Source organism: Osmia lignaria, chromosome 9 (assembly GCF_051020975.1).
Source record: "Osmia lignaria lignaria isolate PbOS001 chromosome 9, iyOsmLign1, whole genome shotgun sequence".
NCBI lineage: Eukaryota > Metazoa > Arthropoda > Insecta > Hymenoptera > Megachilidae > Osmia > Osmia lignaria.
The window spans coordinates 11,841,081-11,856,967 of record NC_135040.1 but is presented as its reverse complement, the minus strand read 5'-3'; the positions used below and the strand labels follow the sequence as shown (position 1 = coordinate 11,856,967).

General features: G+C 36.4%; 1 protein-coding gene across 3 annotated transcripts in view; it reads left to right on the top strand.

Annotated features, from left to right (window-relative positions):
* LOC117611482 (uncharacterized) overlaps window positions 1-15,887 on the top strand; it is an 89,322-nt gene that overhangs the window by 24,640 nt on the left and 48,795 nt on the right. For all 3 annotated transcript variants that reach the window (XM_034339502.2, XM_034339456.2, XM_034339482.2), the window contains one exon: window positions 10,020-10,116. In XM_034339502.2, the coding sequence (XP_034195393.1) occupies window positions 10,020-10,116 (97 nt within the window). The remainder of the gene's footprint in view (window positions 1-10,019; window positions 10,117-15,887) is intronic.

Here is a 15,887-nt window from a genome sequence, read left to right as displayed (position 1 = left end):
ACGAGGTTGCGGTAGCGTGTAACACTCGACGCATAAGAGGATATCATGAGAACGAGAAAGTGATCCCTGTCGAGCAAAAACCCTGACATTCCGTGAGCGTTCGCTCACACGCGAGGCAACGTTCCCGCTGCATAGTCAGCGATTAGGTAAAGTTGCACAAGAAACGCTCCGAGGAACGCTCCTTGCGTAGAAAGAGTTTCGCGATGACTCGTTCTACAAAATCAGTTGGTAATAGCTGGAATTTCTTAGATGATCATTCATTTTCTTGAAAAAAAATCATTTTCGAGGGTGTTAAAAAAAGTTCAAGTTATACTAGTCTCTCAAAAAGTAAGTGGATGAAAGATTTTAATTAAAGAGGACAATTTATTAATTATTAAACCGAATAGAAGAAATTGTTCCATGAATTACAGGAATGATTATTGTTAAAGTTGCATTAACTTATAATTAACAGTTAATTGTTTTTATCAGTTATTATATTATCAGACAATAAAGCACAAAATGAAAAAAAACGCTTAGAAGGATGGTGGAAAAACACTTTCCTTTAAATCAGAGTTTCACTTTCAACATATAGCGGATCGAATTAAGGTCAACCGGGTCCCATAATTCAGACCGTTTAATTACTAAGCCGGGTGGGACGGTAAAGCTAACAGCAGGTTGCAGAGTCGACGAAAAACTGAAGAGATCTCGAGATCTCGTTCCATTTCTAACCGTCCTCTACATTCGACAGAAACCGTCGCGACGTTTAATTAAATTCCGCATCCAGGAAGGCTGATTGTAATCCCGGACTAACGTACGCACGGTCGCTTACGCTTACCATAAAGCTACCCCTGGAGAAATCCGGGTCCAGGTGAGCTCCCGGGACAGGTGTATCGATCAGGTGGTTAATTAAATGCCTCGTACCTCTCCCTGAGGATCCTCCAGGAATCGCCTGAAACCCTGTTACCCTACACGACTCGCTTTCCTCGCGGTTCCAAAACCAACCAAAACTCTTGACAGACCAGAAAGTGGAATCGGTATTTTCATCGATCAACAGGTGGCTTATAGTCAACACTCGTTCGCCATCGCGTTTCTAACGAAGCCTGATCTTTCTGCTAGGTTTTAAATCAGATTTTTGAAGATTTAATAAAACAAATCGCATATACAGCCTATTACAAAACTTAGAGCCTGACATCATTAAAAATTGAATTTTATATATAAATAAAATTTTATTTCGTGGCTTTGAATTTGGATGCAAAATAGATTTTTCTCAACGCTATAGACGACTACGGTCCTTCCGAAAGAAAAATATAAATTTCATCAGAGGCGTTTTACTCCCCTGCAGTACTTCCCATAGACTTCCAAAACGAATCGCCAGGATACCTAAGAATCGTGATCGTTTTTCCATTACCGGATACGGTAAAAGGTTTTAACATTCTCCGAGAGCTGTGAGAATGAAATTTGTAATGCGTCGCGATTAGCATACAAAAGAAAAGACCGCTATCATGGGTATAGGCACGTGGTGCTGGAATAGGAGAACGTGTTTCTTCACGGCTGATTCGAATCCGTTCTGCGTACGGGCAATTTCGTTGGCTAGTGAAATTTTAATCGGCATAAACGAACGTAAAGCCAGTTCGGAAAGTAAATTACCGAGGTGGCTGGGAAATAGTTAGGCGGTTAACTGGCTTCCAACAAGCAATGGTAGAGAGGAGGGTTGCTCTTTCCATACGAGACGTGCACGGAAACAATTATACCAGTGCGTGGTTTTCATTCGAGGCATACCTGGAAACAATTAACCGGTCTTCCATGACTGGAATTAAGTTTTGCTTCGTATACACCACACAGAGTGTGAGACGCCTAACCCGCTCGGCTGACTTCTATTATACAAACGGTGCTAATGCGATTATCTGTGAACATACGAGTCTTGACTTTTATTACTTTTAAATATTGTCCAGCGGTGCTACTGGATGTTTAATTTTACAACTGAGCTAGGATTTGTTCGTGTATTTGACAAATAATTAATTTCAAAACATTGAAATTCAGATCCGATTTTATGACATAAAAGTAATTAAAAATAGCATGGGATATTAATTAAAAGCTTAAAGGTAATTGAAAATGACTACATAAACCCTGTGTTAATATTCTTGATATAAAGCAGGGGATTATGAATTGCAACAAACAAAACCTTCTTTGAAGCATGAATTTAATAAAAATGACTATGTAAATATTTCATTTTGAAAATGTGTAATTTTGAAGTACCCTGGGATTGAGTTCCGCTTATCGAATCTTAACTAGTTCAAGATCGTTCGGCCAGTAATGAAATTTCAAATTCGACAGAAATTAATCCTATTTAATAGCGTTAATTTATTAGTCCATCTCTGTCGGTTGTAAAATATTAATAACGGTATTTCACAAAACATTTGACCTCGTTTTAATACTCGCAACTGATTGGGCAACTGTTTCGCGAATTTCATAACCGGAAATCGAACAAACGTTTCCGTCAGTAATTATACGTTCGTATGATTAACGCAGGCGGAATAATTAGATGTAATTCAATCAAAGTTCGTCGGGCAATTATCAAAACTTGGACGAGAAGCCATGCGGGCACTGTTGAAACGATTCCTGAAACTTGGAAGCTATCTGGATAGCATCCGATTGTTCCCGTCATTTCCTTAATAACGCCGCGTTTCTGTTCCATAGAATTATTGAAACACCTTTGGTGACAATTTAGTGCAAAAGAATTTTCCATAATGCATCGAAGAAAGCTTTTAAGGCAGATTACGAATGTTACAGTTACAATATTTTATTTTATTTTTCGCCAAGTAAATTATGATTAAAAAATTAAATTCTTCGAAATGTAAATCAAGCCTGACACCTTTTCAAGAATTCGAAGTCACGCTTTACCAGGAAAACACATAGACAGCCTCGTTCCCTTGCGTTCAAAGCAGAAAACAACGATCCCGGGACATTTCTCGTTCGGAAAACACGCGTCAGCCGTAATGTCGACAGCAGAAGAAAAATATGTCTATACACAGTGCGGCTATTTCTTTCTTCGACATCATGTTTGAATTCTGCCACGTCGAGAAACACTCCGTGGTCTATCTATAGGCGGAAAGGGGCAGTAAATGGATAAAATATCGGGCATACCCGTCCACGTCGAACGCTTCTTTCATCCCCTGTTTTTACCTTAACCTCGCTTCGCTGCCTACCATCGTCTCCCTTTAACCTTTCACCCCGATTTCCATTATCCCCTTTCCTTCATCTCTCGGGTGTCTTAAGTACATGTCGATACGGCCTCTTGCCGGGGAACAAGAGGCATCTGGAACAAATAACGAATATCGTCTGGAAGGACACGAACGATGAGCCAAGGGTATAGTTGTTAAACCATTAACCCCCGTGTACCGTTCATATTTTTATTACACTCATATTATCGAGAACAGATTAAATTAATTCGGAATGGAAATTCAGTGTTTAATCATTTTTTTGATGGAATATTCTATTTATGTGAAATCTGCTGTATAAAATATTAGGAATATGCAAAATTTTTAATAATTAGGAGGTATAAATAATAATAAACAGGAAGTATTTTAGAGAAAATTGTAACTCGAAGTGTTTTATTTTATTAATATCGATCAATTTGTACAAAAAATTGCTGTTAATTAGTATATGAAATTTTGCAAATTGAATGACCGTTATTGGTGCATATTTATAAGAGGAATTAGATATTTTTATTAACCATGATTTTTGTTGTATTAATTGTGTAATTGATTCTTGTTTGAAATAATTGTAGCAGGCAATAGGAAGCAATTGCGACGTTCAAGCGAGTTTATCCTCTCGATTTCCGGCCAAGAGGACGGGTTAAACTTTCATCTTCCTTAGGCTTTGTTCCTCCACCCGTCGTTCTTAATTCTCGCCTCTGCTCGATAGGACCAGAAGCGAAATGAGAGTTTCTGAGGTTGCCATTAATAACAGTCTCGCTATCGTAGCCCTGAAAATTTATTTCTGTTTATTTGCGACCTTACGATATTGCTGGATTAACCCTGAATGTTTCTTCTTTTTTTCCTCTCTTTTTCTCTGTCTGTCTTGGCTGACTCTTTCACGCTTCGATTCCTCCTGACGACTCGTTTCTCCCGAGAATTACGCTCGTAAAGAAGCATAAGCGCGCGGATAAATTGGCGAGGATCGTGTCAGAAATTTCAGGAGCAATTTTCAGCGACCCCACCGGATTGCTTTCATTATTCGGCTCATCGTTCGTGGAAGGACCAAGGGCTCAACGGAGTTTCCTGGATATTTTTCAAGTACATTTTATCGCAATTTCTTAGATTTTCATTTACCTACGACTTTTAGCTCGCGAGGAATAATTTCCCTGGAGTTCCATTTTGTTCGTTCAATGTCTGAGATTGTGAAATGTGGAGGTATTACTTTTTTAAATTAATTCTGGTACTCATTTTAATACAATTATAGAAACAACATTTTTAAAATGTAAGTAATTTATTTGCATAATTCTCATTTATTTGCAAAATAGGTCTATTTTCAGTGATATTAGCTTTTAACTTTCTTCTTTTTTTTTAGAAAACATATTTTACAAATCTGTCTTGAAGAAATAAAGTTTATGAATATTTCAGTAATTAAAGGGGAAACATTGGTGCACCGTGCCAATTCCAAGAATAGTTGTTCCCTAACATGTTGCTCCCTTTACTTACGTTAGTACCCAAAGTTATGTTTACGTACCGCCAGCTAATGAAATCATTTTAGAAAGTTTGAACCTTTGGCGACTACACACCGGCTAAAGTTTCCTAATTGTATTATACGCGTACAACTATTCGGGTCACGTTAGCCTTCGTTCACAATAATTACTGTCGAAAATATTCCAAACACGACTAAACATCTAAGATTCTACTTGAATTCTATTAATGTTCACTATAGATTAGATTGATCAAAATTACAGAAGTATTTCCAGAATTAGTATTAATGAAACAAGAATTTAAACAGAATTTAAAGTACATATATTAAAGTGAAGGGTACGTGTATTTATCTTGAAAAAATTAAAACTTTTCATTGAATAATTATCTAAGAAAAAGGTTTCAAAATTTGATCATAAAGTGTTTACAAAATTTTTAATAACTCTGTCATTTTGTAATATTTTTTCTATCTAAAAATTGGAATATAAAAATGAAAATTATATAAAAAGATGAAATTAGTGTACCTTTCTAAATCAACATAAAACTGCAACAAATTTACCAGTGACAAACAAAAAACCATTTATTGTTTTCCAAGATTCGCTGTATATAAATATTGTTAACAAAGTTCGGATGTTCGTTGAAGCCAAAGCGGAAGTGAATATCTTGGCGGTGAATAAGGCCACCGGTTTAATCTCTGGAGAGCTACTTAGGAAGGAAGTTTGTTCGATCGGCGGTCTTTCTTGTGGAACCTTGCCCTTACCCTTTCCAACCTTACCGGTTCCGTGACGAACAGCTCTAATTATCAGTTGGTCGGATGTGGCCGGCAACCGTGGCGGAAATTCCCTCGCAAATCCTTCTATTCTTGTTACAGCTGCTCCTCATTTTTCCTACAACTTTCCAACAGAAACACGTAAACGGTTTCGTACACAGTTTGACACGAAATCTTGCTACGTTTTCCGGCTTCTGTTCTCTCGCCGGACAACGTCTTTTACCTTCTATCTCGTGGAACGTTTGAGAAATGAACGTGCATCTAGCGTGTACAAAAAGCACCGTACGTTCTTGCTTTGATAATCCTGAGATTATCGGCTTAGTAGAGAAAACGCTGCAGCAAGGAACTGAAACTCGGCATCCTGTTTCTTTTTCTGGGAAAGACTTAAAATCTGAATTATTTCCTTCGAGGGTTTTGTAAATTGATTTCATCTAATTTGATAAATTTCAGTATTTATCAAATGGAATGATATGAGTTTTGTTTGGAAAAACTCTGTATATTTGTGAACAAATAGAAACTGTGATAATTTTAAAAAGTAAAACATTGTAAATATGTTTTTTGAAATATTTCACTTGTTTAGCTTCAAAAATTCAATCTGCGGGAATAATTATTTTTTAATTTTGTCATGACCAGTGATAAAATCACTGTCCAAACGAGATAACAAAGAGGCTGCTCCAATATTGATAAATGTACAGGATTTTATGAAAATTTGTACGAATCTATGTTCGATATATCCATATACATGAACCCAGTAGAGGATTTAATTGAATCGTGCCACCAAATATGAAAGTTAATGAAAAATGTTCCCGCAGTGAATGTGATAATGGATAAAAGCGTGGACAAATTGGAACATTGAAATGGAAATTTGGTAGCTTTTCGATGAAACGTGATTTAACTAGAAAAAAAAAGCATTGTGCCTTTTGTAAGCACTGTAATGTTATTATGTAAACTGCGCGAAGCAGGGGGTATCGCTCTGATAGCAAGTTCAATATCTTAGGTGTGTTTGTGTTTACGTTTTCCAAAATGGCATCAAACGTCATTGTCGGAGAGGAGGGAAAATAATATTTAACAGTAAGGTCAGTGCAGAAAGAGTCGTTGCGAAGTGTAGACGTATCGAGAGAGCTCGTGGTATCCTGTTTATTTTATAATTAAATATTGTTTTATACGTGTTCAATACTCTTTCACCTACAATTACTTGTGAGATGACATAATGTTTGCCGAGTACTTAGAAGTTCCTGTAGATCTTCGAAACTGTAGTGGTAGAAGTATCGAATCCCTTTAACTACTTCACAAATTCTACTGTCTTAGCTTATAGGCAACAGCATAACTCTTGGGATGTTGGAGAACATAAATATTTAAGCACTTTGATCGTATACACCACCTGAAGTGTCCGGGTAGAAACTTTAAGTTGGCTTCATAGCTTATACTTCAGGTTCATGACTTTGTCAAGTGTATTATGGTATTATAATAACAAGTTTGCTTATGGATTTTGGTGTTTCTTGTCAATTTTCCATGATCGTATCAGGAATTTATATCGTTCAGAAGATTGGTAAATATATTCTTGTTAATAGTTGAAATACGTGATTCTTATTGATAAGTTAATTAGTCATTTGAATTATCAATATTTGGCACTTTAAGGGGGTCAATAGAAATTGCTATCTGATAGAATTATTTATTTATTAATTCTTCGACGAAAATCTGTTGTATTAGAGTGCATCATTTAATATAAAAATAATAATCGATGCAAAGTAAAATAACATTTCCTAAACTATTGTATTTTGAAACACCAAAATATTAAAAGTGATATTACATTTCTAACAAATTTAACATAACTTCTTCCATATTTGGGCAAGAAGTTAAATACCATCCCAACTTCGTTCTATTTCCTTCCTGTAGGAATCAATCTTCCTCGTTCCAGGGCTGTTCTTCGGTTTCAGCTTTTCTATATTTAAACGTTCCTTCCCGGAGTTCATAATGCAACGTTAGCCCGGAAGTAAAATTGGAAGCGGCACCGATATCTACCTATCGATCGGCCCCGAAATCGAAATGCATCCTGTTTGCCTTCGCGGCACGCGATCTCCTCTTTTATCCCCGTCTCGGATCAAGGCTTCGCCTCGGTAGAGGACGAGGAGAGCCAGGTCTCGATGAAAAGGGCCAGGGAATATATTTTTAAATCCGGCTAACCGTGAAACGAGCTACGTGCAAGTAGCCAGTCTTACGTCTGCTCAGGCGTGAACCATGATCGATGGATCCTCGAAGGATCCTCCGAGGTGTTGTTCCGCTTCGAGTGCATTCGTCCACCTTAGAATGTATACGTGAGCTTCCAGAGCAACTGGGGATCCTTTTCGAGGACCTGCACACGATGTTTTTCCTTTGGGAAAAATAGAAACTTTCACGCTATCCGTTCAAGGATTTTCCGGGATAGCCGGGGAAAAAGAAAGGGATAAGCCATGACGAGAAATGCAGGCTACGTTGGACGACTCGTCCATTCTTTGGATCTGATCTGATCATTTACGAAGTAAGCTTCAAAGAACTGTGATAATTATACCGAATTTTGCAAAGAAATTTTAATAATACGGCTAATAGAAATTTGAAAATCATTTATCTACCATTGATACGATAAGGATGATATATCTGCTTAAAATATGATAAATAGCTCGTCGAAATAATTTTGATAATTCTAAGGAATATTTCAACGAACGGAATAGTTTTGAAACGAATTCGCTGTTGGCGGATTTAAATGCCGCAGATTCAACTAAAATGCTGAACCGTTCAGTCAGACGATAGCAGCGGAAACGGAAGCAAGATATATTCCATGTAATAGTTGGAACAGGACGACCAGTATACACTATGAAATATTTCTTTGAGGATTTCGAAGCTCGCCGAGTATACGGCGAGGGGAAACGTTTCGTTTGCCACGCGGATCCAGAGCGTGGCAGGTTACGCGGCTCTTGCACAGTATTCAAGAGCTTTGCGCCAGTTTCCATGAATATGATCCGGCGCGAAGCATAAGAGGAAAGTTCCGTTCGTGCGACGACGGCTCTTTATCCGCGAAATTAACGAGATTCCAGCCAGCGCCGGTTACGGATACGAAAAGGTTGCCTTTCAACCCCGCTGGAAATTTTGTGAACGATACTCTAGAGGTGAACGCTAGAAAATTGTTATCGGTGTTGCATAATCGGAAGTGCAGTGTTGTATTCTTCGGTTAAACCGCCTTAAATTCCAATCCATTCGAACCTCTACGAAATTAAATTTCAGGTAAAATTGGGACGGATGATTCATTTTCTAAAATTAGAATTATTTGTAAAATTAATAAAATCAATTAGCAATGTGTTAATTTAGAAATTAAACTTTACATAACAAAGAAAATATATTATAAGTTAACTAAAAATATCGTGCTGCAAAATGGTGGTTTTTTATTACACTCCATCACACCAATGAATTAATCACATAATCTACTAATTAGTAAATTTACCCACTTCTAAAGCGTCTATTATAGTACTTCAGTGATTATAGGAACATTATCGTCACCTCAGTTGGCAAATACAATAGAAGGATTCCGGAGAATTTGCATCGAGTTAATTCCCTTTCCACGATATCATTCAGAGCCATATTTCTCAGATCCTTAGAATGATAAAATACCAAAATTATACGATTATCAAAATTTCATTTTTTTTTTTTTCAAATTAAAATCAAGATCGAACGTTAAGGAAACGATATCGGTCAAGTCAGAATTGTTGGACAAGTATTTCAAAGTTTCGAGTGGACTTATCGAGTGCTAGTCCTATCGACTTTGACGAGGGTCGAAGCGTTCGAATCACGCTTTCTCGGTGCAATCGAGCGAGGAGCAGCTCGTTAATTAGTTTAAACGATCGAACTTGCGAACGGTCCGTGTCTAAGACGTTGGCACTTTCCGCTTCGGTCGTCGTAGACGCGGCTCGAAGGCACGTTTATGCGGGACAACAGGAGAGCAAGACAGCGGATGACAGGTTGGCACAGGCTTTACATTAATGAGCGGCCAATCGGGACCGGTAATTGGCCGACAGCACGGGATCTCATCGAACAGGGTCGCTTTTGATTCCTGAACACCCTGTCGCCAGCTGAATCTTGCCAATGACATGAAAGCATTAGGACGATCAATTACTCCAAGGGACTAGCGATTGCTGTTTCGTTAAACAGTCTGTCGATCATTCGAATCAGAATCGATCGTATCATTTTTCTGGGGAATTTTAAGGAAATTTCTGGTAGCCTAAAAGTGTTGTCTTCGTGAGATCTAACTTCTCTAGGGAAGATTTAATAAAAAATTCTTTGTTTTTTTTTTTAATAGAAATAATAAGATAATAAGAATTCTTTGAATTCATTGTTCAGATTACATGAGAAGTCTAGGATAATTTCATGACAGAAAAGTATGATATACCAAATTGAAGCTTGATATTTAATAAAAGAAACTATATTAATGTTTTATTAAAGTATGAAATTAAATAAACAAAAATGGAGTTTTTTGAGAAATTGTACTTAGCAATTAAAATTTTAGGAATATGTGCTATACCAGTAATGAATTCCATTATACTAATTTAGGGTTTTGTTTTCAGGTGAAAATGGGAAGGTGTCGTGTGGGTTTTGTCGTGTGGTTGGTCCTTACCTGCTTCACCAGCGACGCACTCCAGCAATACAGAGAAAAAAACATAAGTAAGTGATAGCATTTCCATGTTACATTCCAGCTAACAAGAAGCAAATTTTAACATTTGAATTTCAAATTAATCAAAATGAATTTTAACCTTATTTCTATTCAAATTTGTAAGAGGTATATTTTCTTCAATTTCATACACTAAATAATTAAAAAAATAATATTTCAAGGCAAGCTTTCAAATTCTGGAATAACCAATTATATATTTAAGTTTCTAAAAAATAAAACTGGGCGGCTGTAGGAATATTAGAAACAATTTTAAATAGATTTAAGGTATAAATAGGAGAATACAAAAACATTACAATCAGAAAATTTAACATTATTTGGTGAAGATCCGTTTTTTCACAAAGCGGTTTTCTTCGAGCATCTTCAATTCTGCTCACAAGCAGTTCCTCATCAGAGATGATGCAGAGTTCCAACATTTTCTACTACTCGGTCGATGAAACGGTCTTCCACGGGATTAAATCCCAGGAGAGGACAAGAAGTTAATTAGAACCACGTGTCTTTTCACCAATAAGAGTTACAACGTTCAATGTTCTCTCGGTGTCATGTATTCGTTGAAAGCAACTTCTTGTCATTACTAAAAGTTAGATTAGATCGCGAAATTCGATCCAGCACCTTTATAAATCTTTCACTAGAGATCGAATTAAATCAATGAAATTTAACTGCAGATAGAAAATATAAATTTCCGCATTTTTCAGCTTTACTTTCATCTTAATGAAAGTAAAAATGAAAACATTTTGTCGAAGCTAATATTTTACTCGTTATTTTTTATTAGAAAATTATATACCTATTTAATATATTTAAGCATTTGATTGAAACTTCAATGAAATCGTACGAAGCTAGAAACACACAGGGGAGACATTGTTAGGGAAAATAAATGTTCCCTGATTCCTGGTTTTGTAGCCTGATTCGTACTAATTTTCTAAATTAGCCCGTCGACGCTCATTGTACTCTCTCTCAATTACGTTTGTTCCTCTGTGTCCAAATTCTTGTGCACACTTCTTGCACTGGGATCTTCCTTCCTTCGATCTATCTCTTATTTAAATACCCTTAGAATTCTCTTAATTTCTTTTTCTCTTCTCTAATTAGTTAATTACTTTGCTAATGAGTATGTATTTCCTATGACACACCATATCTTGATAAAACAGAAGAAAAGAAGGGTAACTTCTTTATTGAAAAAATATTTGAATACAGTTTTGAAATTTTTTCTCAAAATCCTTTTGTCCAAACACTATTCAGTGACAGTCGAATCAAAGTCTGCCATTTGATGGTTAATAGGAGTCTTCCTTTCAGAGATTTTTTTCTATCATTCTATTTAGGTGTAAATGAATTTACCGTCTCGATTACGAAAATTTCGACATGAAATTTTCGTGAATCGATAGACGGCGATAAGAGCGTGCATATACAGCCGCGCGCATATGGGACGTACACGTACGAGATTCTCTATCCGCTCGATAAACTCGACGCATCGAAATTGAGGGGCTTTGGAATTTACCCAGCAGGACTCAAAAGCTCGACGAATACCCTCTGATATTGGGAGCAGATTGGAAGCCAAGAATCTACCTCAAGATTGAAAAGTTCACTCTCGATTCTTGTGCAACCTTTACCGCAAGAACAAGACGTTCTACGATAGCGATGAGACTAAATAGCGTTCTATGGTTTCTTTTCATAACAATGTGCCGATGATTGCAATTTCATAAGAGTCCATTACTTATATTCTAAGAGATTCTTTAATTAGAAAAACTTGTATTAAGAATTCGAAATGACGAATAATAGAAATGTTGAAATATTTTGAAAATAATAGATAAGATTCTTCGATAAAGTAATGAATTAATATCTAAAAATATGAGCAATCGCTAAAGAAATATTCTTCTTTTAGAACGCTTTGCGAGTTCAAACGGAGCGAAACTGGCAATCGTATTTTTATATAAATCCTCGGTATTCTAGCGGAGAAAAGGTTGGGTTGAAAGTGAAGCGACAAACGTTCTCGAAGAAAATGCTTCCTTTGCTGGCAAATATTTTCCCGATCAGAAACGGAACAAATGCGATTCGATCTCGAAAAAGAGCCATCTCTCCTTTCTGATATGTCTCGGGAGTTCATTATTCGTACAACAGGCAATCAGCAATGGAACAGTAGTAATTAAGGCGGAATCGAAGCGGAGCTTTCGCTAAAGCAACGACTAAACTCGTCTCAGGAAAATTGCCTTTTAATTGATATTCTGCAGATGGGAATTGAAATCGCTGTTTCTAATTGAGATCCAGCCGGCAGTTTAATGGGAATCCTGTACTTTCATTGGACGAACGCGCAAGAATGATTCAACAACAGTTTGGAATATTGATCTATTTATTTACAAAGGCTCGAGTGTAATCCTTCCATTGAAATGAAAATCCCCCACGTACTCGAAATGCTCGGATATCTTTTGTGTTAACCTCCTATGGCTTTTAATGGAATAATCCTATTACCTTCGATGTCTAACTCTATGGTAATTTCAGGAATATAAAATAACTTTGCCGTAATTGGTTTTCTTTAATAAAATATTCGATAATTAAACTATTCTTTTCAAAGTCATACAAATACACTGGTATTAAGGATTTTTGAAAAATTAGTATTTTCTACTTTAAATTAGTCTCCATTAATTAAAAAAAAAAAATTATGTATAGAACATGAAATTTATTTTTTTCCCAAAGTATTCTAATAATTGGGATGGTTTAACCCTTTAATTATTAGAGATGGAATTGGCCCATCTTTGGTCCATAAACAACCAATGTTTGAAAGGAATAATTTAGGAATTCCTTTTATCAATTTGCAATAAGAAGGCATCGAGTCACAAAAGGATACTTATGAATATTTATGAGCTGTTAAAAGCTTGAAATTTGTTTCTATTCAACCTGCCTCGCCTCTGAAAGAGCCAGGATCACGCACTTTCGTGAAATTAAATACCCAAGGAAGATTTAGACCGTCGTTTCAACTCGCAGTCAGCACGCATGTATATCTGTCAAGCTTCGAGATGGTGAAATCCTGTAAACGTTCCATAAACGAGTTTCATCGGGACCTGGCGCCGTCGCAAACGATTCTCTGGTCTCAGCCTCCTTTAAATTAAACAAGAAACTCTTCACGGTGTTAATCGGAATTTTAATGGCATCCGCAGGAAGTTTCCAGTTATCATACGATCACGATTACGACGGAAACTTACTAGTGAATCTATTTTCATTCAATTTATTGGATTATCACTTTTCCACCATAAGTCTTTAAGTCTATTAGTAACTTTGTATCAATACGATTATATCGGCGTTAAAAATATCTTTGAAGACGTAGAACTCGATAAAAATTTACCTTGAACCCGTCAAATTCGACGCGAATGTCCTCGAAGTAAAATCGGATGTAGACGTCTTTAGAGTCTTGCATTTTCAATTTCGTACCACTGGATACAGATATCCTTGGATCCGTAAGATCCGATAAAAATGTTCTCCAAGTTATAGAATCTGGAATAGACATTTTCGAAATTGCAAAAGTAAGATATGTACATATATTTATATTTTAACCTTCATAGAAATATTCTTGGAGATTTGATGAGAAGTCGGTGTAGAAAATAGTGGTTCTACTTGAATCCTTCAGAATCTTGTGTCTCGTCTGGAAACCATGGAATCTACTCAGAGATTGTTTGCTAAATTCCCTAGATGTTCAGAAGCATCAGAACCACCGGGATTCTAGGAATTTTCTAAGCCTATGAGATCTGTTGAATCCTCCAGATTGTCTGGATTCTTTGGACACCCAGAATCCTAGAAATATGGGGTCATTCGAAACCTCCAAGATATTTGGATACCTTGCATTAGTATTCCATAAAATCATAAAATTTTTTAGAAATAATTATTCATTTTGAAACAATTTTATTTGTCAAATTGTGTCAGTGTTTTGATATGCAACAACCTAAAAAAGAGCATTATGGTGTAAGAATTTTCAATTTCTAGAAATTTGTTCTGAACTCCATTCGAATCGTCGATTCAACACGTTTCAGGCAGCAAAGGAAAAGGGAATCGAGGTTGTCGATCGAGGGAAGAATATCTGAATAACGATTTTTCTTTGGTAATTTATGCGCATACAAAAGTAAACGAATCGATCGTGGAAATTGTAACATCTGCCTCGTGCCAGGAAGCTTTGTGTACATCGCTTAATTGGTAATTAGCCGGTGTATTTAACGTGAGCAACGGCGGGACAATTGGTCCCCGTATTCTCTTTCCAAATTCGTTTAACAAACGAATCGCAAACGCAATGATTACCGAACCTGCCCCTGATTGCGATTTTATTGGGCCATCCGGCACACGTCGATTAAGCTTTTTGTTGGAATAAAAATTAGTCAGTTCTGCATTCTCATCGTCCCAATCTACCGACCCTATCGCCACCAATGTAAACCCTCCCTTCTGTTTGATTGCGAATGGAAATCGAGAATTGAAAATTTATTGCCACCTGAGGCTTGTTTCGAATTAACTCTGTTTGCTGTCAATGATTTGTATTGAACATTTTCATTGATTGTTTTCGGAAGTTCATTTTATATCATTCAAATAGTTGATTAAAAAAATACGTAAGATCTCAATACTTTATTTTTCATTGTACGTAATATTTTATTCTCTTGCATTAAAAGTTCATTAATTGAACCATTAAGAGATAAAGTCAGAAGAAGAATTGTAACAGCCATAAATCAAAAGGTGTTCAAAAAGAGATGGTACGCGGAGTAATTATGTTGCAAAATTGCATTCGTGACTTCGTTCAGATAAGATTTCCCTCCAGATTGGATCCATTCTGGCGCTTACGGTGGTCCACCATGGGGGATTCGAATCTATTCCGAGATATGATTTACGTTACGCCACCACGAACACACCGATCTGCCCTCCCTTCTCGCCTTGTTCTCGTTCGAACGAAAAAAAAAAGAAGGAAAAAAATGGCCCTGGGTGCCATTGTCTGTCCGATGCATCACGCCGCATTGTATGCAAATACGAACGACGCTGCAGATCTTGAATTTTCTCTGTGGTGCATGTCCACCAACAGACGTGTTCCACTTCTTCGATCGTGTAATTAGCAATCTCGACAATCTACCGAACGATGACTAATTTGGCACAGATTCTCTTCCACTTAACACTTCGATAATCTCATATTTCGTGGAATCTATGATATATTCTATTCTACTCGTAGAAGAATATTTCCAACACTACTCTCTCTGATGTAATGGATGTCTAAAAAAGTATGTTACTTCAGAAAAGAAATACTTTTGCAGAAAACCATCTTATTTTATAGAAAAGTTCACGGTAAAAGAAAAGAAAAATTCGCTCTCTTATTGTTAGAGATCGACGTTGCACACGTGTGACAACCAGTCGTATAACATACGAATGCTCTATTAAGGATACGTGGAAGTTTCAACATTCTTTGTAAAATTTTTCTTTACTTTTGTATTATATTTAAAGTACAACTCAGTGCTGAAAATACGAATTCAATTTACACCCAAAAAATTAAAATTATTAAGTTCTACCCTTCCTCATAGGCATCCTGAGGGGAACTGGCAATTAGGGGAGAAGACTCTCTCTATCATTTGCATATAAATGTTTACGCGAGAAAATTTAAACTGATATTTATTTATTATTCATATTTCTCAGTTATATGCTAAATTTTATTATATTTAATAATTAAATATTATCAAAATGAATATTGTCAAAATGAAGATTTTGAGAATTCCAGGACTTTTGTGTTTATTTAAATGTAACAAACGTTTATTGTGTT